The following is a 24,977-nucleotide window of genomic DNA, read 5'->3' on the forward strand; positions in this document are numbered from 1 at the left end:
ATAAGATAGCTAACAATACCGTCATTCTAACATCATTGTTCTCTTCTTACAGTTTTCTATTTGTAGTATGTACCCTAGCTGAGCCGAGGATCTCTATTCTGAAGGTAGACAACCAACCTATAGTTGCAATGGACGAAGGTTGGGCAAGAATAAGGATAGATAGCCATATTTACATACACCATTACAATTTAACTGCGTATAAGGGTTATATTCAAGCAATTAAGGACGATTTCGAAAAAATGAGCAATAATCAATTTTCCAGTATTATCCAAAACCAATTCGAAGAACTGAATACCATATTGAAAAGAATGCTTCCCACTAAAAGATTCAAACGTTGGGATTCCATAGGAACAATTTGGAAGTTTATTGCAGGAACACCAGATGCAAACGATCTTCGTGTTATTAACAAAACAATTAATAATCTCATCGATGACAATAATGCACAAGTTACAATCAATAGGAATATTAACAACCAGATTAAAGAAATAACAGAAAAAACTCGTAACGTAATAACTCAATTCAGATCAGAATCATTAGAAATTCATTCCATCAATATTTATCTCCACCTAAAAAAGATGATAGACACACTGCAGGAAATAGTTGATAGTATAGTTATGACGAAAGCGAATATTTTAAACGAAAAAATATTGTCAAAATATGAAATCAATTGTTTGGAAAAAAACCTGGCAGCAGAAAACATTCCGTTCGACACAACTCTAGAAGCGCTTTCCTACGCCGACGCCTCTATCGCCACCAACCGCCAAGAAATAATGCTGCTCATAAAAACACCCAAACTCGACCCAAGAACGTTCCGTAAGATAAAAATTTATCCAATCCTGTACCACGACGGCAAGATTCACCTCCAGTATGACAGATTCATAACTCACGAAGCAATCAGATACCGTGTTAGCACTCTAACCCCGAAAATCTATAAAATCAATGAAATAGAGTTGGATGAATCAGATTGCATTCCAAGATTAATGGAAGGTCGAGAAGCAGAATGTAACTTTACGAAGAGTCCAGCCAAAACTGAAATATTACAGATTAATAATCACGCCATATTGATTAACTCTGTAGAGAAATTTACACTCGTCTCCAACTGTGGTATAAGCAACAGAACACTTCAGGGATCGTTCGTAATAAGCTTCAACACATGCGATATTTACATAAACGACGTGAGATACTCATCCAAACTCACCGATCTAGTTGGAACGTTGAACTTATATCCACTCGACGGAGTGTTTATTAAAAGACAGCTGGAAATTTCGAACATAAGTCTGGAAGATTTACATAATCTGCACATCGAGACACGTAAAGAATTGGAGCACATTCGCTTACAAAACAACTCTTTTCAAATAACCTGGCCAACGATAAACATTTTCGGAGGTATCATCTTTCCTCTCATTATACTGGGAGTAGCATTGCTTTACTGGTTTACAAAGAGGTGCAAAAACACGCAAACGGTAGTCACAGTACATAATTCGTCACCAAATCAGACACCCGACTACGTCACATTTCCTAAACAAACACAGTGAATCGTGGACGTTCACATCTGAGGGGGGGCGAGTTAGCAACGAGCGTCGGTAATCGCTAAATCAGCATTGGGAGTGTCGTGTTGTATCCAACGCGACGAGTTATGCTGATGCGGCGATCGCTGCTGGGCCGTTTATGGGCCGATAACGGAATCGGCTGAATTCAATAAAATAGTTAATTTCAAGACACCGAACTGTAAAAGACTCTTTCTATCTATTCAGAAAGAAAAGTTTTAACTCGCGGTAGGTAGCAACGATAGTCATTTCCCGTAGTCATAAAACATAAATAGAAGCACGGAAGAACAATAGGGGCAAATCACGCAACGAATGTTTAGCAGTGTCGTGGTAAATCGACTAGATTGTTTATGTGAATCGATCTGAAAGGACCTGCGTGCACACGAGGACCAGCGCGATGCACTGTGCGGTGAAGGTACGGTCGGGCTGAATGTTAACGATTGTTTGGTTGATTGGTTTGCTGTTGTTATTGTTGTTGTCGTGGAGATCTTACGGAAAAGCCATAGAATCCTGTCCTACTTCCTTTCTCTCGACCATTACCGGTAGTTTCGACGGTCGATTTTATTGTGCAAGGGTGAGTGAGTGAGCGGCGGAAATTATCATTTTAGAGGCATCCTCTTAGACGGTTAGTTGATTATATTGTTGGTGGTGGCCAGAGATAGGTTTCAGGATTTTATAGCGACATGAAAAGCGATTATCATAAATATACTACTTATGCCATTGTTCTCGTGCGCGAAAGGAGAACAGCATTGTGCTTGCGTGTCTGGCTTGTGGTCGAACTTTTATGCTCAATGATTCAGAGTTAATTACGTGAAATTGTTCCGAGCTTCGAAGAAAGGAACGGCAGCGACGTCGTCGTCGGCCAGAGGATAATCAATTGCTAAATATGTGTTCGATTATAAAAGTATTTACTGGGTCTTTCGTTTATGCGACATTATCTGTTCAAGGCAATACAAAATAATAAGCAAACCCTAAGGATACTTACTTGCTGATTCCTCAATGATAGCAGCAACGGAGTTTTATACAGAAAAATTCGGGTTTAAATATCCTCCGGACTATTATGCCATTTGCATGGCTCAATAGCTTGCAGTTTCGAAGGGTAAGAAGACGTTATTGAAATGCTTTCCTAGAAAGCGGGTTAACTAAAGTCAAATAACCCTAGACACTATTCGTAACATTATAAAAACTACACCGAATCACTTCTCTAAAACGCAATCGTGCTTACTTTAGATAAACAAATGCTCACAATAACGTATGATAGTTTTGGCTACGTACTGTTCCAATATACTGGGTAAGTGTATTATGAATTCATGTCACGTACATACAGTTCATCACACACACAACAGTTTCCCATACCGTCTAAAGGTTTAAAAAACGGTACTAACGAATCGACATCAGACTTGTATAAATTCTGTCTGTTTTCCGTAATACTCAACGGTTCAACTGTGCTAGGGATTTACCATAAGCAGGGTAGCGTACCAGACGCTTTGTTTTGTGTTCCCTTGGCCACGGTACGCCAAGCGATGATCTAACAGCTACATTTGCATAGAGAAGCTTGTGAAAACTCTTGCTTATCGGTATCGATGTTTTATTCCGCCAACTTCAGAAAGTATCTTTATTCGGTTTCCACACATCCGGCCGGCTTGTTATTTGTAAAAAACTATTCGCTATGTTAACTTTTACAGTAAAGTCTATTGTATTTAATTCCTTACAGGTTTAGTTAGCTCCTCTACTAATGTTTGAATTTAAATAAATGTTTGTCAGCATAACACGGAGATTTCTTTAAGGCATATGTCTCTTCGCTTGGGGGTAAAACGATGTTATAGGATTAATTTAGTTTAATAATTATTAAAGGGATGGTCCGGTGGCCGATGCGATACCAGCGCCGGTATTCACACGGCTAGACCGGGGTTCAAATCCCATACAGACCACATCCCCTGACTACTTTACTACGAGTAAAATCAAGTCACAGAAACCCAGAAAGGGGGGCAGGCCGAGACCTCTCGAGGTTGTAGTGCCAAGGAAGAAGAAGAAGAATAATAAGTATTAATAGTCAGCATCGCAGGAGTGTCTGCAGAACATAATGGCATCCAATGGAAGCAAAATATCGGATAAAGGCTATTAAAACGTGTTTAAAACCTATTCCTATTATTCTTATTCGATACTTATTTAAGAAAGGATTTTTCATCATAAAATTAAGTGATGTTTCCAATAATCGCCATTCCCAATAGTCGTGGTGAGCGGTTTTGTGGTGTAGGATGGCCAACCTAACAACGAATCAACAGATTAAAAATAATCAGCACACGTTAATCGATGAAGAGCGCGCTACGTCCGTTCTCAGTTTGGCGAATATCGCTTATCGCCGCAGAAGGCAACAGACCTTGTCTTAGATCAGGCAGGATCTTTGTATCCAATATTTCTCAAGTCATCACAGAAGCTGCATACTGCGGATGTTAATGTATGAGACCGTTAACCCTACCATTCACTCCAAGTCTCTCGTCAGTCAGCGAGTATCATATCGGCTACATGAGATGAGAAACACGAAGTGACTCATGACATGTATTTTCTTTGGTCAGGATTCTGAACAAACAGAACATTGAGAGAAAATTCTGCACAAAGCAATGTTGCCACAAATGAAATGTTCAACCAGCTTTCGAGGTCGTATGATAAATACAAACTCTACAATTTTTTTTTTTGGAGAAACTCGGAATATAACCACCAATATTTTTTAAATCGATAAAGGCTTTTGTGAATAATCCGATGGCAGATAGGGTAAAAGCGTCAGGTTTTCACAAGGTATGAACGATATCAAATCGCATATGAACGTATTTTTCTCCCAAAGTTGTAAAATTTTGCATTCTTTTTGTATTACGTATGTGATATGTCCATGTCGTTTCTGCACCAGGCAGTGTGAGAATTTTTTTGCTACTAGACCACATTCGGTGTTAAATATCACTGTTCTAGCCGCGGTAAGGTACGATCTTTCGTTTATTCTTTTAATCTATCTTTCTCTTCGCGCTGTTAGGCTCTATATACCTGTAGCGATTGCCACATTGAGAAGGTCTTCATACCAAACTGTTGGTAACACAGGTTGCAATCATCAGAGGCTTTGAGCTCGATTCTGCGGACGTTAGCTCTCTACAGCGCCCGTGCGCCACACATCATTACAACAGAAATATTAGAATTTTTGTAAGGTGAGGTTTAGTTATAATAATTATTCTTGCTAAGGACAAGGAAATAAACTTATAAATTATACATTCTTGAAATAAGTTTATATGTGTAATCTTGTCACCTCACGCAGTCATTAGAGGGCGGTCAATTCAACTACTTGAAAAATTCGTACCCAATAATCTAACGAATAGAGCAGGTTTTGAGCTGTGCTGCAACATTGAAATGTTGTCGATAATTGCTTGATAAAGTTTGGTAAAGCGATAAATTGTATAATTGAATATTTTTCAACCTAAAACTTAACTAACGCTGGCGATTCTAACAAGAAAATACCACAACACATTTTTTTAATCTGCACGTTACATGCACATTGAGGGCGGTCCGGTGGCCGAAGCGATAACGGTGCCGGTCTACACGCGGCTGGACCGGGGTTCAAATCCCATCCAAACAGCCTCCCCGTACGCAGGGCTGACTACTTTGCTACGGGTAAAACCAGTTCACAGAAAGCGAAAAACGGCAGGCCGAACCCTCTCGACGTTGTAGTGCCAAGGAAGAAGCAGAAGAAGCACGTTACATGCATTTACTTTAAATTTTTAGGGCTTGCGTAATGTGCACGTAACAGTCCAAATTAATACTTCATAAACTGTGAACGAGACAGTCGTTCCCACTGCCATGGTGTATCACGATGGACCTTGTCCTTCCTTGCAATCTGGGAAAATGAACACACTTTGTATGCTGTACCATCACACACACACCTTCACACATAAAACACACAAACATAGTCTCGAGCATGTTTCGTGGTACGAGTGTGTAAATTGCTGAATTCAATTTAATGCCTGTTCCGTACTCTGTTATTTTAGTGGATGTTGTTCTTTTGAAATGTGTGCAGGGTATGCCTTCGTAGCAAATGGGTATGAAACAACAAAAACGTGTAAAACGTGCAAGCCGAACGCACCAGTTGTTTGGAAGGTAGGAAGAAAAATAACAGAGCTCCAACGAACGGTGACGGCTGGCTTATCATCCTAGCAGAGGCACATCATTGCTGGCAGTTGGATGATTTTCCTGGTTATCAAACTTCCATGATGACAGTGATGAATTTTGCTAACATATGGTATGCAGTTAGAGAAAAATGGTTTAACTTTTGAAAAGATTTTGAGGTTTCCGTTTGAAGCACACCATGTATCACTATTTTTTAATAGCAATGTATATTTACAAATCATTCTGAATTAGTTTTAATTATAAGGGTAAATATAGCGTTAAATGAGAAATTTACAAGCTAAAAACACTATTGCTTCGAAACCAAACTTAGTATCACGTAGAATGAATATGAATTTTTCTGTGTGATGTTCGAAAGAAGGAAAATCTAACAACACATTGTTCGACTACGGCTGAAATCTATGTGCTTGAAATACTACTGACGCAGTGATGCAAAACGCTTTGGTAATGCTGACTCACCAAAAACAGTACAAACAATAACGTTACCTGTAACACTGACTAGCCTGATCAATGTCAGTATTGTAACGTTGTTTTATTTACACAATGTGAGGCGAAATGAAACACACGGCGAAAACTTTGCCCAGGTTTTGGTCAACAAGAAGCATAAACCAGTAGCCTTAAAGGAAAGAGGAATGAGTCGTGCCTTGAATTGTAATTTCATCACTACAACAAAACTCAACGTGTCAGAATGCAGAAGAAATTCACACTGAATGTCGTTCGGTTCGGTCGGAAGCTGTGTAACGCATTGCCCTAACTAATGTACTCTGCACCCAACTAGAGCTCGTCAGCATAGCATAGGTCACTGTTAGACCAGCACGTGCGACGAGTTGTTTTCAGCGTAAACGTATATACTTCAAATAAATGTTTTTATTTTTGTTGCATGGTATAAAATCATCCCATCAAATTCGTAAACTCACGTCACATTTCGTGGCGATATAGCAATTCTTGATTTGTTCTTTGTTTAACAATGGCACTTGAATTTTATACAATCCGTCGAAACTAGTGTTATTTATTGACAAAGATGGTTTAGAATTGCGGTCTGGCTGGACATGCCTGGGCCCGGGTAAGAGAACATGCAGGACATCATGGGGATAGTGGACCCACACGAAGGAAACGTTATCGAATCCAATCCAAAGCATCTCCTTGTATGCAAGACTGATCATCGAGCTACGGGTAATGAAAGTCAAGAAAGTCGGACATGGCAGGCAAAGACCACTCACGGTTGTAGAGCGAAAAAAGAAGAATCAGAAGGTTGTACTGAGTATACCATGGTATACCAACTTAACATATTTGTACCTTGAAGTTGGATAATTAGACCTTGCTGTGGGAGTTCAGTCCGAGTTGGATTTAATACCTTTTCTGTAGTTTCAGATTCATACATCTATTATGCGATGCCACCAGATTAGAGATTAGTATGAATAAATTGAACTTGGTAATTTTGAGCGTATCACGATGCTCAAGAGTCCTTGTATTTGTTGGCTCGTACGAAGGGTCTTTGAAACAGGATAAACTTTTCACCACCCATATCAGTGATGTCAAACCAATTGTGACTCGCGGGTCATAATTTTCAAACAAAATTAATGGTACAACTAAATAATAAGCGATTTCATCTAAGCGGTGAACTAAAATGGTGAAAGAATGATATCCATAAAAACATCTCTAATTAATGTTGTGTTTCAGGCAGTTTATCAGTTGTAGTTGCGACATAAATTGACATGAACCTCAAATTTAACTTACGCCTCAAAATCTTGATGATAAGCTGTTATCGCTTCCACGCAAGACAGTCATCGTCAGTTCACATGGACATTTCCACTGCATCGCTTACTGACGGTCCAACCCGTAAAGGCACACCAAATGCTGATTCCCTGCGGATACCTAACGACATGATAAACTTCGTATGATTTTGTTTTTTGTCCCTATGTCGATAATTTTATTTGCTAACTAATTCTGAAATCGAGCACACTAACCGACACACGGCAATGTTTTTGATAGCTAAACTTCAGCGCCCGGATCTTGGATAGGATCTTGTAGCGGTACAGATATTTTGATTATTAGCTGCAGATCCGTAGGTTTGGTACCGGTTGCGACGTAGTATTCACGGAATAGACCAAAATGTACGTCAAATACAGTTTGGATCCCATAAATAATTATTGTATCGTATAGAAATTAATTCATGTTTCACCATTTCGTTCTTATTGAGCTTTAATGGAAATAAAACTGGTTCATTTGAATGCTATTGGAAATATTTTTATGAATTTTAACGCTGACGGTTCCATTTTCCCAATCATCCTATAGATTTCCGTGCTTCCAATCTACATGCAAAAAAAAAACCTTGAAAATTCCCACGGAACATATTGCACGGTGTACGGTAGCAAATAGCATTCTTTCTATCCGTGCCATCGCTTGCCGGTGTAAATGTATGCAAATTGTTTGGCATGAAATATTCATAACCCTGTGTGGTTTTGCTCCAAGGGTTTCAACTAAATGTCATACATTGGATCTATAGGTTTTGCGACGCAGGGCACGGCAACTTGCTTATTTTTATCAATTTTCCATATTTACTGCCATCGATTTCCTTTTCGGTTTTAGTTAACTATACTATATATTTATACAAGAGTCTCATTTAAATAAAAATCAAAAAGAAAATCAAAACTAAGAAAATAAGCTAATGAGAAGAGCTATCTGGAGCAGATTGAGTAATACAATTCCGATACATGTACCACATGGTTGGATGCATATAGTCAAAATGGTGTATCTGACGAGGCATATATTAATTTAAACGAACAAATGAATGGTCGCTAAGCAATGAGGCATGAGTAAAGCTATTTATCATGGTGCTTGCAGAATTTGACCACGCGACCAATACACAATGTGACCTGTGTGGCTTCGTTTCTGCCCGCAGTACACTGCTCTGTATTCGAGCAGTGGTTTTAGGACACCTTACATGCATTAGTTAGGCTGAGGTAAAACAAACTTAAATGTTTGTACTCCAACGAACCATGCGTGACGCGTTCCGAGGTTTTGACAAATTGAATTTTAAACAAAAGCGCTGCACAAACGATACAATCAATCTACATACCAAGCCATGCTTGTTACTTAGTCGCGACGACCGGTATGTGTCACTAATTGCTTACGAACAGGGCGTATCCCATGTGTCAACGCAATATGGGAGTTAAAGCCAGTTATGCACGCAAATGCATCGCTTGGTTGGTGGGTCATACACTGAGCTAAAACAATCAGCCAACGTAATAATCGTTACGACTCTATACATGATTCTTCCGTTCTGCGGTAATAAGCATGTTCTTGCATTCTTTTATGAAGAACACAGTAATTACTGTATAAGTTGGAATTGCCTCGTGCTGCCTAGCCATATGTGGGAAACAAATGACGTTCTACAACTAAACGACGAATCAACAGTAGTCATGCTACAATTACAGCAGCCATACCGGAGCAATTAGGCATCGAAGAAATTGTACGGAAATTTGGTGGATATAATTCAGGCACGAGGTTTAACAATTTTCCCTTTGAATCCTGTAAACGAACCGATAACTAATGTAAGTAAGTTTGTTTTAATTAAAGAGCAGGACCGGGATTCAAATCCCATCCAGACGCAGGATTGACTGACTCACACCTTGCTCCGTGTAAAATCAAGTAATGGAAAGCCAGAAATGACAGGCCAAGACCATCGAGGTTGTAGTGTCATGGAAGAAGAAGACGTTTGTCTCAAGTGATTTCGTTTTATTGCATTTCATGTAATGTATTGCACAAGCTTGTTATTGTCTGCACTTGGCTTACATCGCCAATGTTAAGTGCGCTACCTCCTGTCTAGCCCTTCGAGGCGAGGCTTTAACGTTGAGGTTTTAACCACGCGAGTAATGACAGGAGCAAAAATATGCTTTAGAAAGACTATACTATACGGGAGTTGTGAACAAAAACTGGACACATAGCATTTGCCAGAATAATGAAAACAGCACAACTAGAAATTCCCGGAAGATATTTTAAGGATTTTCACATCGGCTGGGTCAAAACTAAAAATACGACGAATGATCCCATTTCTATGAGAAAGTTTTTCCTCAATAAACGACTCATTACACCACACATTACCGATTTCTGACAGAACGTCTATTCTGCTTCTTTGCAAATGTCAGAGTTTAACGATTGCAAAATCGTATCTAAAGTTAATCTCGAATTGTGGTCTACGTGCGAGGTCTACTGATGTTCTAGATATCCTACAATGGATGTCTGTCGATCAGAGGATGAGACTATCTCTTTAATATTACGTTTATTGGACGATCTTTTGCTAGATGAACACAGAATTTCTGACCTACTATCTCTTCTTCTTCTTCTTGCTTGGCACTAAAACCTTGAAAGGTCGCGGTCTGCCAATTTCTGGCTTTCTGTGACTTGATTTTACCCGTAAAGTAGTCAGCTCTGCGTACGAGGAGGCGCTTCGGATAGGATTTGAACCCCGGTCCTGCCGTGTGAAGATCGGCACCGCTGTCGCCTCGGCCACCAGACCGTCCCACTTACTACTATCTCATAGTAAAAGAAACTCTTTTCTTTTTCAAAGGGATTCGACGGAGCAATAGATTGCGAATAAAGATAATAGATTAGAATAAAGAATGCGAGTAGCCTACAACAATTCAAACGCATGTCACTCTATATTGTGTAGCTTACGTTGTCATTAGGACCTATATGATGATGATACGATGTTGGCGCATGTAATTTATTAGATTAAATAAAAGAATGAGACGCAACGCAAGTTTGTGACACACGCGCACAAAAGTAGACAAGTTGATGCAATTGGGAGAGTTCACTGTATGCGCGCAATCCGGGAGGTCACATCGAGATTCATAATTGACGATTGTACGTGACTAATTTCAGACACAAAAGATTTCCCTGCTTCGGAAGGTAGTCCCGAAATCCAGTCGTTGGTTATAGTGGATCTGGCCATAAGCAAATTACAGCGGTGTACTTATAAGGAGAGAACCGGGTCCAATAAATGGTTCTTGGTTTGTTAGGGGAAGAATACCATGGAGTGCCATTGTTATGAAATGAAACCCGTCGGTGGAATCACGCCGCTCATGTTAGAAGCTTGAAAGCTCGTCGATGCCACTACTTATTCGTAGCTTTTTAACTTTGCACTTTTAAGCTGAAATTGTAATAGATAAAAATATTGTCAAGACAATTTCGTCCTTCTCATACCTGTGCTGGAGTAAGAGGTGAGATTTATCAGCATAGTAAAAAACAGTTGTACTATATTTTAGTTTTTAAGAATCGTGTGAAACGGATACGAGTACAAAGTTTGGGTAAAATATTTCAAATCTTTAGCATTTTCAACCGAACCAGCTGTCATGCAAAAATAAGTGACTTGAATGTAAGATTATTAGAATCTAAAATTGAATTTGTTACGCACTACAATAGCAAACATGTGAAAGGTAAAATATTGTTCCCTGATAAATAGTGTTTTATAATAATACGTTAGATGGCGGCCTAGCAGGTTGTTAAACTAAAAAAAGTTGGTATAAGCTATCTCACTCAATTTTACTTCATGGTTCTGCAATACGAGTCTTTGAACCGTTGGAATATTTTCTGGAAGATCTTGCAAATAATTAAACAATAATTTATTTTGTTGGTGCATAGTTCCACAAGGCTAAACAAATTACTTTTTTGTTTAATTCGGTGAAGTAAGACTGTAATGTTTAAAGTTTATTTATCAACATTGCATTACTTGTACACTGAACAAAGTTTAAGACGCAGCACCGACATGGACGTTCAGTACTGAAACAATTAGCTTTCTCGAGATGCTCTCATAGCCTGTGCACCGGGTTTGAACGCGATGAAAAGTGGAGAGCAAAGGATTTCGACAGTCAAAGGTGGTATGGGGCTTTGTGGATGCTTACATTCCGGTCCTGGGACCGATGCAGACGAAAGTAGCGCTGAGCAATGTATAATACCATTTAGGAAAATTAAATTAAAATTTGGGAATTTGAACGTAAAAAGTATTTGCACCGAGCAAAGACGAGTGATACTTTTCAACCGATAGTTTACTGAAAAATGTATGAATGCAATCCTTGAAACATGTATGATTTTCTTTATTCTTTAAAACTCTATCATTAATTTTCGTTTTGAAAGTCGAGGTTTAAAAAATTATCCCACAAGCTCAAATAAGTGCTAATATGACCGGAATTCGAATGAATGTGTAGTATGTGTACTTTACTTATGTAAAATGTTCGTCTGTGTGTGTGTGTGTGTGTGTGTGTGTGTGTGTGTGTGTGTGTGGACTACACTAAAAGCTATTTTCCTCTTTATACATCCGCAGCTCTTCACAATCCACGTATCATAGAGCATCCAATAGACACCACCGTGCCACGCCATGAACCGGCCACACTCAACTGCAAAGCCGAAGGGATACCCCAACCAACGATCCAGTGGTACAAGGATGGCGCGCCGTTGAAAATACTGCAGGGATCGCACCGAATAGCTCTGCCTGCCGGTGGTTTGTTTTTTCTGAAGGTAAATAACGTTCTTAATCCCTTTTAAAAATGCAAATTTGCCGAAAAACCAACAACCCCCTTTGCCAGCGTGTGCCTCAACTCTAACGTTCGGAGCGATACGATACTATTTTCCCGCCCGCCTTTTTCGCTTGGCTACGATGGGGATGTTTTTGTCTGTGGCATTAATTCCCCTAATGAAGCACCTCGTGGGTTTCGAAGAAATGTCCAAATGCTGCTTGTTTTAGGTGAACTTTGTGAAATCATTGAAGTATCTTTGAAGCGCTTTCAGCATTAACGAAGTACAGAATGTGAGTAAACGTGTTTCGCTTTCGCCGTGGAAGCGTTCGCTTCCCTTTTACAGCGGATGTGTTCGCTCGTTCAGGCTTGCTGTCGGATAAAATGTGGCTGCGGTTGACGGTTGAAACTGCGTCTCCTGCAAATATTTGACGATATTAAAATTTAAATAATTTCATGGAAAATTAAACTCACATCCCGTTAGATTTAGGTTGATCGGGATGTATTACGGGGACTCTTTTAGGTAGCTATATTTTTCCGGATCCTTACCTGAGAAGGATGGGACATGTTCACTCATTGGCATAAAACAGCAATCCTATCTCCTTTCCATTTTGTGAGATTCGGATCAGCGTTTGTAGTGAAGGGAACCGCCGAAGGGGATACAGGATACAACCTGCCTTACTCCTAAACCACACTTGACAAATTAGCTTTGCAGTGAGTGGAAGGCGCAATCATTACGAAAACAGAACAAGGACAAGGGCGATAAAGAAAACACTGTGCCTGATATTGCATAAATTTTATGGTGAATAAATGTTTAACGAAATAATATGCCACTCTCCGAAAGGTAGACACTGGCTGATTACCTAAACGGGCGTGGGAGCCAGCTTTACATGTCCTGTCATAAAATGTAACGAGTAACTTTCTACCGAGGCGAAGCTCACACTTTGTTACCAAAAAAACGTCCTGCGATAGAAATCATGGTTTTCCTGTTTTGTGGTCAGCCGCAGATGCTGTAGTACTTAAAACGAAAGTCTAATTAAAGTTGTGAGTTTGGACGCGCTTAAAAGTTTAATTTTTAATGCCAAAAAGTATGGTTCTTTATTAAATGCCATTTTTATCTGCTGTACAGTGACAGTTGATGTGGTGGGCGAACGAAACAGTGATGTCTTGCTTTATGGTAACAATCAACCAAAATTAAACTGTAAACAGAATCGCTTTTATCCTTAGAATTCGTAATAAACAAGAGTGCTGCCATATTTTAATTAAAACGATTATAATTCAGCCGCCAGAGTTGGATTTAACTGTTTTACCTTTGTAAATGATGTTGAAAAAAGTCATTGAAACGATAATTGTTTAACACTTGATATTGTTTCCAACAAAGCAAAATTGTGAAGAGAGTTTAGTTTGAAGAGCACCTCAGCCAATATTTTAATTATCATGGGATTGAATTTATGGAACCGATGTGAGTTCAACTCTAAACCAAAAGCTATGTAAAGCTATGTACAATCAACATGGGAACGTCTCAGGACCTCTCTTGTACAACTGTTACACAGCAGATGTAGTAATTTAAAAACTTCGCTCGCTCGCTGTTTCCTGTACCTCTACCTAATGTGCAGTATGTCAGCGTTACATTCGATAATCACCTTACCTTAAAACTCATGTTGAATACCTTATTATACAACAGATAAAATATCATCAATTTTGATTTTGCGCACCATCTAAACCAAGCATTATATCGCCAACAAGTGGCCTCGTAGTTCACTTATATTCATTTATAATAAAAAAAGAAATGTAAATGAATCGTGTACAAACAGGCTATACTCTTTGCAATTTTGCAAGGATCTCACATGTACACCGCCTGGATGTTTGGCTCCAGCAGAATGTATGCTTGGGCCAATACCTGGAAATCTTGCTCCAGCAGTAGTATGCTTCTAGACCCACATCTAGAAAATAAGTGCCAGATTCAGAACAATTTTCTTAAGATGATTCGCAACCACCAGCCAACGTATCGCAAAACATAGCTTCACACAGCCTGGCTTCTGATAGGAAGCCTGCCTTCATCGAACCAGATTCAGTAGAATCTGGAGCATCTTAAGTCCAAGTGTATCGCATCCGGTTTAAGGATGATCCAAACTGTGGTCATCAACAACTATCTTGCGAATATTTCTTTTTATTTTGTAAATAAGATACGGTAGGTTAGATAGCTGGATGCTGGATTTTCAGACCTGAGTACGGGAAGGCTGATCTGATGGGATTTGAACCTCGATCCTGCCGTGTGAGGACTGGCGCCGCTGTTGTCTCGGCCCCCGAATCGTCCCGCTATATTTTCGCAAACACTTTCAAATCAATATAATACCTCAATATAAAACCACAGTGTACATACTTGCTGGAAAAAAAACAAAACTGTGAACGTGTTAAGAACGAACAAATATATGTAAAAAATATTGTTGTTAATAACTTTTGTTCTTTAAACAACAAGAAAATTACAAAAACGTCTCTTTTGAATACAAAACAAAAAAAAAAACAAGACAGACATATCTTAGTTTGTGTACAACAATATTCCCTCGTACCTAAACGGCTAAGGTTGCCCACAGTAACAACAACAACCAGAATAAACAATCAATACGAGCGTCAACTGGCATTATGTGGGATAAACCACAGATGCGAAAGAAAGCAAGTGCCTCACTTAGCAGGCAACTCGACGAAATCGCCCAAAATGGTTCACCATTATCCTACCTACCGGCACTTCTACTGACGCCCTAACTGCTGTACTGGTAATAATTTTAATTTGAAAATATTTAGAAGACAACCTTAATTTACCACACGCTGTTTGGTGCTGGTTAGTAGCTGGTGCTGCTGGTACACATATTATTCAACGTGGCGAGTGCTCCAAAACAGTTGCCGGAATGCTTTACCAGCCATCATCGAGCTGCAGAGAACTTACACTGTACAGATTTCTCCCTAACTTTTCCACTTACTAAAGGTTGTTTCGTTAAGCCCGATATGGCTTCTCCGTTTCCACAAACTAGAACCTCATCACCCGAGTCACCACGGCACAGAATCTGTTGATGAAAAAGCAAAAAGAAATAATAAAACAGGCAAACTCTGCTGCTCCTCTGCTGCGGATTTGATACTTTTCTCGCCGGGGTTTTCATCCAACGTATCCGCGGGTTCACAGCATCTATGCCGTTACGTAGGTTCCGCCATTCAGACCGATCATCTTAGTTCTACCGGCTTAGCAACTCGCCCCTTGGTAATGGGAGGAGCTGAGGATGTTGGATTTTTCGCCGAAATTGTGTTCCTAATTCTACAATTTCTTCTTCCATTTCTTCTTTCATGCCCTCAACTGCACTTACCTTCTTTCACCAAGGTTGTAAACTCCCGGCGAGAGAGCGATGCCGGCGTGTACTGGTGCGAGGCACGGAACGAGAACGGAATTGCCAGGAGTAGGAACGCTACCTTACAAGTAGCAGGTGAGTTGCTTCATTTCCCATTTCCTATTTTAAATTGTTTTGCACCTTTTTCCCCAAGCCTGTTAGATTTCCCTGTGCAAGTGCGAGTGTGAGCGAGCAGCGCTGGACCATTTTCCCATTCTCGAATAAAAAGTCATATTAAGCGAGGCGGTGCCTTGTGGAACTGTGCTGTTGAGTGGAATGGCAAGTAGGACATAAATTACTTAAAACGATCTGCTTGTCGAGGACGATCTGTGCCGACCCAAGGGACGGCGACGGTGACGGTGACGGCGACAAAAAGAATATTAATTCAATGGTGGGAATGATGTTTTTTCATCGTTCGCGTTCAAGTGCTTTCACTACATCCTCTGTCTACTGATGAAACATACAAGAATATAATTTTGTTTTTTTTTTTCCTTGGGAACTGTTTTAACACACTGCTTTCAAAGTGGATTCGTTTTTATTTTAATTGTACGCATGACGAAATACGAAGCGCTGCGTTAAGTGTAATGTTTAATTACTTTATTAATACGCGTACTAAAGCCATTAGAAAGGTTGCTTGGATAGACACGCTAACGATGTTAATTGGAAACAGTTAGGGCAAAAATCTCCATGCGTTCATAGCAGCACATACTGCATGCATGTCACGAAACTTAGAAGCGGAAAGAATTAGAAATCGTTTTCCGGTGTTGTTTAGTGCGATTTTCATTGTTTTCCGTGGCAAGCGAATACCTGACCAGAATAATTAGCATCGGTATTGAACCGTCGTTTAGGATCAAATCGTACATGCGAAAATCTTTTGAATAGAACCGAATTGCTGATGTAAACCATCGCATTTAAATGGCAAGTACTCAATGAATAGTTTGTTTAATAGCTTTGCTTATTTAATGGTGTTTTATTAAATACGCATTCCCATCGTAAACTGTCAATTTGGCGTAGTGAATTTTAAAATGGCACAGTGAATATTGAATCGGTCAACCTAAACGCCCGTTCGTTTTATTTCAAGTTTTGGCTGTAAAAATGTTTTCTAACTTTTAAATCGATGAGTTTACTTTTAAAAACAGCCTTTATTATACACAAAGCACAAAGCAGTGCTGTTTAAAAAGATTGTATTTTTTAATTACAATTTTAATTGCCCGCAAACCAATAAACGCTGTAAAATATTGAAAATTTTTTGAAACGCCGGTACAGTAATTTCATTTTTTTTTAAAACCGATTTCTATAACAACTTATTAGATTGAAGTTTCGCAGTGATTCGCATTAATCTTATTTTTATATTAAACTTATACACACATCTTAGTACCTTAATAGTGTAAAATAAATTTTGCAGCCAAAAATAAATACAAAACGAATCATCCAAATAACACATTCGTCATGAGCAGCTCAATATCTGCAATGCCAATTTGTGATTAAAGATGACCAACTGCGGGTTTATTGTAACAATAAGGCAGTTCGTTAGAACATTTATGGCCGCTTAGCTAAGTAAACCCTGTATTGCAAATTAACAAGATCGAAATATAAGAAGCGGTAGTTATAGCTTAAAGATTATCATAATCATAATTTACTTGTTTTCCCTTTAATGTTACCTACCTCAACCAATTTTGTTGAAAAAGTTGTAATTTGCGCTCCTAACACATATCAAACGTCACATTCAATCGTGCCCATTTATGTACATTTCAAACGCCATTCTGCCACTCCACGAGTCTACTTAATCTGTACAATATGTGACGAGTTAACTGACAACTGTGTGATAAGTTTCACGTGTAGATGTAGGTTTGCTCTTTGAGTTTTGAATCAAGGTTTCCCTAGCATGAACACGACACGAGTTTAACACAGGACCTTCAATAAAAGTCAGATCTAGACTATTTGCAAACGTTGGTGCTCCCGTGGCACCGCAACCTAGGTTATTTGCTCCAACCGAGTGGGAGTAGTGATGAAATAAATTTAATTAAAAATAGCAACAAGCTTCTATTGCCCGAGGCAGCTCAATTTATTATCCTTTTCCCTGAAACAAAATGCAATGCCGCAGAACCATTCTGGCGAAGGATGGAACCGACTTGTTGAACACGTGGCTGTACATACATGCACTGCGTAGTGAATGTTTCCAACTATGGCGTATACGTAGAATCGTGTGCTATCGATCTACTGCTGGTAGCTGCACTGATAACAGTTTTACGGCTAACTTTAGCTGTTTATTTATGTTAACTTATTTTCCAAATTTCCGAACAATATATTCGCGATAGTCAAATATTTTAACCAAATTTCTGATCCAATCCGGGTAAAACTTTTTTCGTCATTTTTATTGATTGCATTATCCTCTCTACGCGGAATGGAATGGCATGTATATTGAATGGTACGAGTTTGATCAGGGAACGGGTAAAAACAGCTTGTCCATCGCTATCTATCTACCTTTCAACTGTGGCGGCTTTGTTTGTCCTTATAGTCGCATCCTTTGCATTTATTATGGATGAATGTTCCTGGGATTTGAGAGTCAGTTATGTGTGCAGAAGATAATGTTGATAAAACCAGAGCTAAGCATCGAGCCAGGTCTTCGCCTGTTCGTTAGCAACAGACCATCAATTTCAGCAACCCTGTACCCTTTCCTGCCCTGAACTCGAATATTTCTACCCAGTTGATTGTCGTCTGTCTTCGCTGACAGACCAACCTCGTTTAAAGCAACGTGCGTGTATGCTCTGTTACAAAGCGTGCCTGTAGATGGGGCTGGAAAGCGTTTGAAACTTATGTCCACATTCCAGTCACATACATCTAGTTGTTTCTTTCCATTCTATTACAGGCTTTTATTTCTATTTTTTTTGTTGTTGCGTCAGTTCGGGATGAACATTCCAATCGTTTGTCATGATTTAAACGGTACAAAAGGCTTAGGGTTTAGGTTTGATCGGACAGGTTACCTAGTTTGATGTGGCTTTTTTGATGCGCAACCAATGGTTTTAGCCAATGAAGTTCGTCGTGTTTTAACTAGCACTTTGTTTCTGTTCTTATATTTCAATTATTTTTCCCCCTCAATGAAGTGTTATTTATTCTACATTCAAATTATGCTCACAAACCTCATCTATGCAGCAAAACATGGGTGGCAAAAAAACTCATCCCAGGCCGACCCGTTCGTTCGTAGACTGAATGAATTAGACAAACAACAGTTCCAAATACATTTATATCTGCTAACCAGCGACACACAAAAAATGGAATTGGAAAAACATGGGACAATGGAATTAAATCCTGCATAGCGAGCACTTTGAACCGTTCGTTCGTTTGTTCGTTCGAGGGAGAGTGCTTCTATAAAACTATTTACGCTAGTTACGCTACTAACGGCAAGGAAAATTAGTGGAGCAAGAATTGGAGGAGCACAACACAACCATGCAAAGTGAAAAAGCACACAAAACCCAAATGGTAAAACCCAACTCCCAAATGCCACCGCCACTGGTAAGCGTCGGTGAAAAACGCAAACAAAAACGCACACAAACAAGCTTAGAGACGAGAATAACGAACGGCACCAAAAATGCAAATAAAATTTCCATTTGCATCGCAGACGATCATAAAAACCGCTAGGTTGGTCAGATTTCCGATGTTATGCTAGCAGTAGTTGTCGTTTGCTTCTTTTGGGTATGTTTTCCAGCGACGCCTAGGAATATTGGTCAGTCAGTTTTTTCCCCCATTATGCTTAACGCTTTTGTGACAGTTAGTCTGGACAGTTTGCTTTTCGGTTTTGCCGAATACCATTGTACGGTTCGTGCCGCTGCCCGGATTCGGTAACCCATCGGAAGAAGACTTATTGTAGCCGTTGGGTGGATGCAAAAGTGTCAGGTCCTTCAACGCATGTCCACGGTTTTATTATTTTTTGTTTGGTTCTAAACCGGTACTGGTAGCATTTACCGAAGGTAGAAAAAGGCATGGTGGCAATCAAATGAAACCATCACACAGGCTATAAAAACATTCGCCGTTTCAATTGTCGATTGGTTCAGGCCGGAATGCAGTCTGTGTAACGGGAAACCGAAATCAAATACACTATAATTAAGGTACAGCCATTTTACCCCGTATGCACACATGTCCCCGGGCTTTTCTTTGTTTGGTTGGTTTTTTGCCGCTTACCGTTCCAATGATAAAAACATTTATGGGATCTACAGTGATGGGAAAACTAGGGCTCAATAGGTGAATCATAACTATGCAAGTCGAAAAAAATTCCCAACAGCTCTTGTGGCTACTCTGTACTTACTGACTCCATTAACTCCAACCCATTCTGCTCAAATGTTTATTTTACAGTACTAAGAGAAGAATTCAGGCTCGAACCACAGCATACACGAGTGGCACAGGGCGAAACGGTGCTGCTCGAATGTGGTCCACCGAAGGGCATTCCTGAGCCTACACTGTCGTGGCGAAAGAATGGCCAAAAGCTGGAAGTGGAATCCTCGAAACGAATACGCATTGTGGATGGAGGAAACCTAGCTATACAAGACGTACGACAAACCGACGAAGGACAGTACCAATGTATCGCAAAGAACTTAGTTGGCGTACGGGAGTCGGCGACCGCATTTCTCAAAGTTCATGGTAAGTGTTCAAAACTAGTTACACCACTGCTCGGCTCATACAGCGTACACTTTACATGTTTCTACAGTGAAACCATTTCTGATACGCGGACCTCACGATCAAACTGTCGTCGAGGGTGCATCTGTCACATTTCAATGTCGCGTTGGAGGAGATCCCATGCCGGACGTGCTATGGCGTCGATCGGCTTCGGGAGGCAACATGCCACTAGATCGGGTACACATTCTCGAAGATAGAAGCCTTCGGTTAGAAAATGTTATTATAGACGACGAGGGCGAGTACAGTTGTGAGGCGGACAATGCTGTGGGTGCCATCTCAGCAACTGGCACATTGACCGTCCATGGTAAGTGTTGCTAGGTCGCCTGGTTGCATTGCTTTTTCGTTGATTTTCGTGGCTTTTACTACTTTAACACCATCAATTCCAGCCCCGCCTCATCTTTCGATAAGACCTGTGCCGCAGATTGTTGAAGCTCCGCACTGACGTTTCGTTCGAATGTAAGTCCGAAGGTCGACCGAAACCGACGACGTTTTGGTCGATCGAAGGTAACCGAACTTTGATCTTTCCCGGCACGTCGTTCGATCGGTTCGAAACGACGTACACTCAGGAAAGTCTCACCGTGTTAACGATCTCACAAACGACCAAGTCCGACAACGGGCTCGTGGTCGTTTGCAGTGCCGTTAACAGCGTTGGTTCGATCAGTGTCCGTGCCCGGCTCATGGTAGCTTCGCAGGACGACCGACCGCCTCCGATTATTATTCTTGGCCCAACCAACCAAACACTGCCGGCCAAATCAGCCGTATCGATGGTTTGCAATGCCGTCGGTAATCCCAATCCCTTCATCTCCTGGTATCTGGACGGTAATCCGGTCGTTCCCTCGGAACGGATCAATGTGACGGAAAATGGAACGCTTTTGCTGCGAGAGCTGGAGAAAAGCACCGACCAGGGACTGTACACCTGTGTGGCGAGCAGTCGCAGCGGAAAATCTACGTGGAGTGCTTACTTGCGCGTGGAATCGCCTACCAATCCGAATGTAGTTTTTTTCCGCGCACCTGAACCATCGGAATTTCCAAGTGCGCCGGGAAAACCGCAAATCGTTAACGCCAACAACAGTTCCATCACGATATCCTGGTTGCCGAGCATTAAATCCGGCGCGTCCGACATCAACGGTTACCTGATTGAAGTATTCTCGAGCGATATGGCCAAGGGATGGACAACAGTGCCGTACAAGATCTCATCGACCAGCTACAATTACTCGCCCGTCTCTCCCAACGTTAGCTACATTTTTATCGTTCGTGCCGAGAATGACCAGGGTCTCGGCATTCCAAGCCTCATGTCGGATCCAGTGACAATCGGTAGAGAATTCAATCACGGCGAGGACATCAATCTCAGCGAAGCACAGGCCACTCTTTCGTCGGGTCAGGTGGTCAATCTCCTAGAGGCCAATGCCACCGATGCGACCAGTGTGCGGTTGGTGTGGGAGATCGTTAACAGCCAGTACGTGGAAGGGTTTTACATCTATTCGCGAAAGATAAACTCCAACGGAACGTACCGAACTTTGACGGTGCTGCATGGTGGAGGTGCTTCCGCGTGCACTATCAATGGCCTCGAGAAGTTTACCCAGTACGAATTTTTCCTGGTGCCATTCTTCAAAACGATCCAAGGTCGCCCGTCAAATTCGAGGTCGGCATGCACCCTGGAAGATGGTAAGTCATTAGGTGGTGACAGCATGTAGAAGATGTCAGCCGTTCAACGACCGTGTTTCTTACTTCATTGCAGCTCCAACGGCACCACCAATAAATCTGGAAGCAGTACTGCTGAACACCTCTGCTGTGTACCTCAAGTGGGATCCTCCAAGTAACAACAGTATACATGGTACATTGCTAATTAACTTACGAAGGCATCTGTGCCGAGCTGGTCGACTCAGTACTTGCCTTATTTCTCTCTTTCCCTCTGTGATCGTTAGGAAAATTGAAACACTATCACATCATCATTCGAGGCTATGATGTTCACAACATATCGAAAGTTCTCACAAACATGACGGTCGACGGCGAAGCACCGAAGCTGCTGCTGGCAAATTTGTCTGCTGGTGTCACCTACTCTGTCAGTATTGCAGCATCCACCAAAGTCGGCATCGGTCCGTACAGTATTCCTTCCATTTTGAGGTTGGATCCACACACGAGACGACTGGACCATGGGTATACAAGGTAAGTGCTTTTCTTATAATGAATAGCATTACTTAAAGCATACTTCAATGCTTAATTTCCGTAACAATAAACGTAACAATGCGACAAATGTGTAAAGAATCGTTCTGTCATTTTCTTCTTTTCACACTCTCACAGATACCCAATAAACCACGACTACTCGCACGATATACTGACGCAAACGTGGTTCATTATACTGCTCGGTTCCATCATTGCCATTATCGTCTTCCTGTTCGGTGCCATCATCATTTTCCGCAGGATACAATTTATGAAGCACAGCTCGTTGAACAATATGCACGGTGAGTCACAACCGACCCATTCTTAGCGAAACGTTCTAACGAAGCGCGCTGTCAGCGACGTTACGTCCGATGATTACACATCGGAAATGCAATTTGAATGGTTATACATCACTAAGTGTTAAAAATCTGATAATGATGGGAACGTGAAAAATGAAACTGTTACTGGAAATCAACGACAGCATAAAAATGTAATAGATATAGCAAGGTTTATTTTTCTTTGATTTATAGCCCGTTTACGGTGGGCTGTTCTTCGAGTCCTAGACTGTCACATGTAGAAGTAATATCAGACCAACGGTCTCTACTCTTTTCATTCAATTTCGGCAGCTGCTCATAACGGTTTCCTTGATAATACTTTTACAATTTATATCTTTATTTCAATTCCACCCATCATTCATTTTCGTCCAAACTTGAGTCGCCACGCGTCACGCCACAAACAATTCAATGAGCAGCGGCGTTGTAGTACGATTGCGTGTGTGACACATAAAGATTCATTCAAAAACTGAGAACTAAAATTCTGACATCACATGTCGTGTTCATGAGAAATGTGCATGGTCACGAAGCAATTTATCGTATCATGCCACATCGCGTTTCTACACCCAAATCATTTTCCTTCACGCCATCGCCATACAAGTTCCCTAGTATGTGTTTGAGTTTGCAATCGTCTGTTGTGCATTCAAAATCATTCTGGGAAGGTAATAAAATTCCTCATCAGTAAAGGACATCCTGCCGGCCAGAGGACAGAATACAGCAGGGCACGATAAATTACGTTGCTTGACATCTTATCAGTGAAGCGCACGGTTAGATGCAGTACAGTAAAAGGAGTAGGTTGTTAACACATTTACACATTTGCAGGTAATCACTCAATCGGAACTGTTCGAAAGTTTCCTACACTACCGCTGAACCCGAATGGCGTGTGGATCGATCCGGGAGGTGGCGTATGGCGCCAGGCGACTGATATCACCAAGGAAGTCATCACCGATTATGCTCAGGTTTCAGCCGCACCGACGCTACCGCTCCCAGACTACGAACGGTAAGGGGATACTCTATTTAACAAAAGTAAAACTAGTTTGATGTCGAATGTGGGTTATAATCCAGCACATGGCCGAATTAGTCAAACGATCGAGGCTTATAGAATGAATCTCGCTTTGCTTGCAGCTTTTCTTTCGAATTGCTCTAGATAGCCCTCTTTACTCAAGAACCCACTAGATAGAACCACAACCATCAGGGGTTCTGTGAGGCCTTTTCTGCAGAACCTTCTTAATTATGCCTAATTGTGTACATTTTAAACAAACACCGTGTACCGCAAAGAGGTTGATGACAGTTCGGTGTAGCGATACACACCCACCCAGAGCTTTGGAAATAGTTTTCCAAACAATCAACAGGGCTTAAAAGCACACAAAGAGGGATACATCTTCAACACCTTACCCCGGGTGTCTGCATGCATGTGCCAGGCGCCTGAAACTATGAGGGCAAAAGCAAACAAATAAAACTTCAGCATCATTTAAGGACACCCAGCACCAGGCTAACCGATTGGGGTTCGCTCCTCCCATCTAACAACCGGTCCGGTATAATGGGGGTCACTTCAAAGGTTTGAGCCGGTAATGGAGTTCGTAAATTTTTGGCGGTTTACGTTTCTCACTCAAGACAGCGAAGGCGAGCGGCAAGCTGCTAGTGTTCGGTGAAACTTTTCCCCACAAACGATAGTGTCAGTTGTTTACCACCATTGCGTCCTTGAGCAGCCGCGACAGCGCTAAATATGCCTATCCCTTTGCGAAACTGAAACATTGTGCCCGTGTATTGCTCGTGCGGCGAACGCTTGGAAGCGGGTTATGCATGAAGTGTGCAAACTTGCGAATGAGCATCTTCAAATAAATGTTTTACGGGAAATCCTTACTCATGTCGTCAAGTTTCGGTGTTGCAGAAATAAGTGAAAAACTTTCCCCATCACGTATTTGTTCAGCACTTAAACAGTTCTTCACGCCATTCTCCGATGAGCTAACGTTCGATTAGTGTAGGTTGTTCTTTTTCGTAAAGAAAAGAGGTTTTATTTCGGTTGCAACGATTTATTGCATCTATAAAATTCTGCTTTTTTATTTAAAAAAAAGAGACTGCAACATGCATTTGACGATCAGTATCGCTGTGCCGATCAATAGCTATTCTGCATAAATTCATGCCTAATGTACACATCTGTTCATCAAACTCACTTAACGATATGTTTTCATTTAAAAGAGTAACTGATTCATA

The 24,977-nt window shown here is 40.8% G+C and overlaps 1 protein-coding gene across 1 annotated transcript in view; it reads left to right on the forward strand.

Annotated features, from left to right (window-relative positions):
* Positions 1 to 24,977, forward strand: part of LOC118511010 (protein sax-3-like) — a 50,689-nt gene that overhangs the window by 22,443 nt on the left and 3,269 nt on the right. Inside the window, 10 exon segments of the mRNA XM_036053531.1 lie at positions 12,034 to 12,227; positions 15,594 to 15,696; positions 19,951 to 20,235; positions 20,303 to 20,575; positions 20,658 to 20,710; positions 20,712 to 21,936; positions 22,010 to 22,105; positions 22,197 to 22,437; positions 22,573 to 22,733; positions 23,586 to 23,763. Of these exon segments, the coding sequence (XP_035909424.1) occupies positions 12,034 to 12,227; positions 15,594 to 15,696; positions 19,951 to 20,235; positions 20,303 to 20,575; positions 20,658 to 20,710; positions 20,712 to 21,936; positions 22,010 to 22,105; positions 22,197 to 22,437; positions 22,573 to 22,733; positions 23,586 to 23,763 (2,809 nt within the window).

The sequence above is a fragment of the Anopheles stephensi genome, chromosome 3 (assembly GCF_013141755.1).
Source record: "Anopheles stephensi strain Indian chromosome 3, UCI_ANSTEP_V1.0, whole genome shotgun sequence".
Classification (NCBI taxonomy): Eukaryota; Metazoa; Arthropoda; class Insecta; order Diptera; family Culicidae; genus Anopheles; species Anopheles stephensi.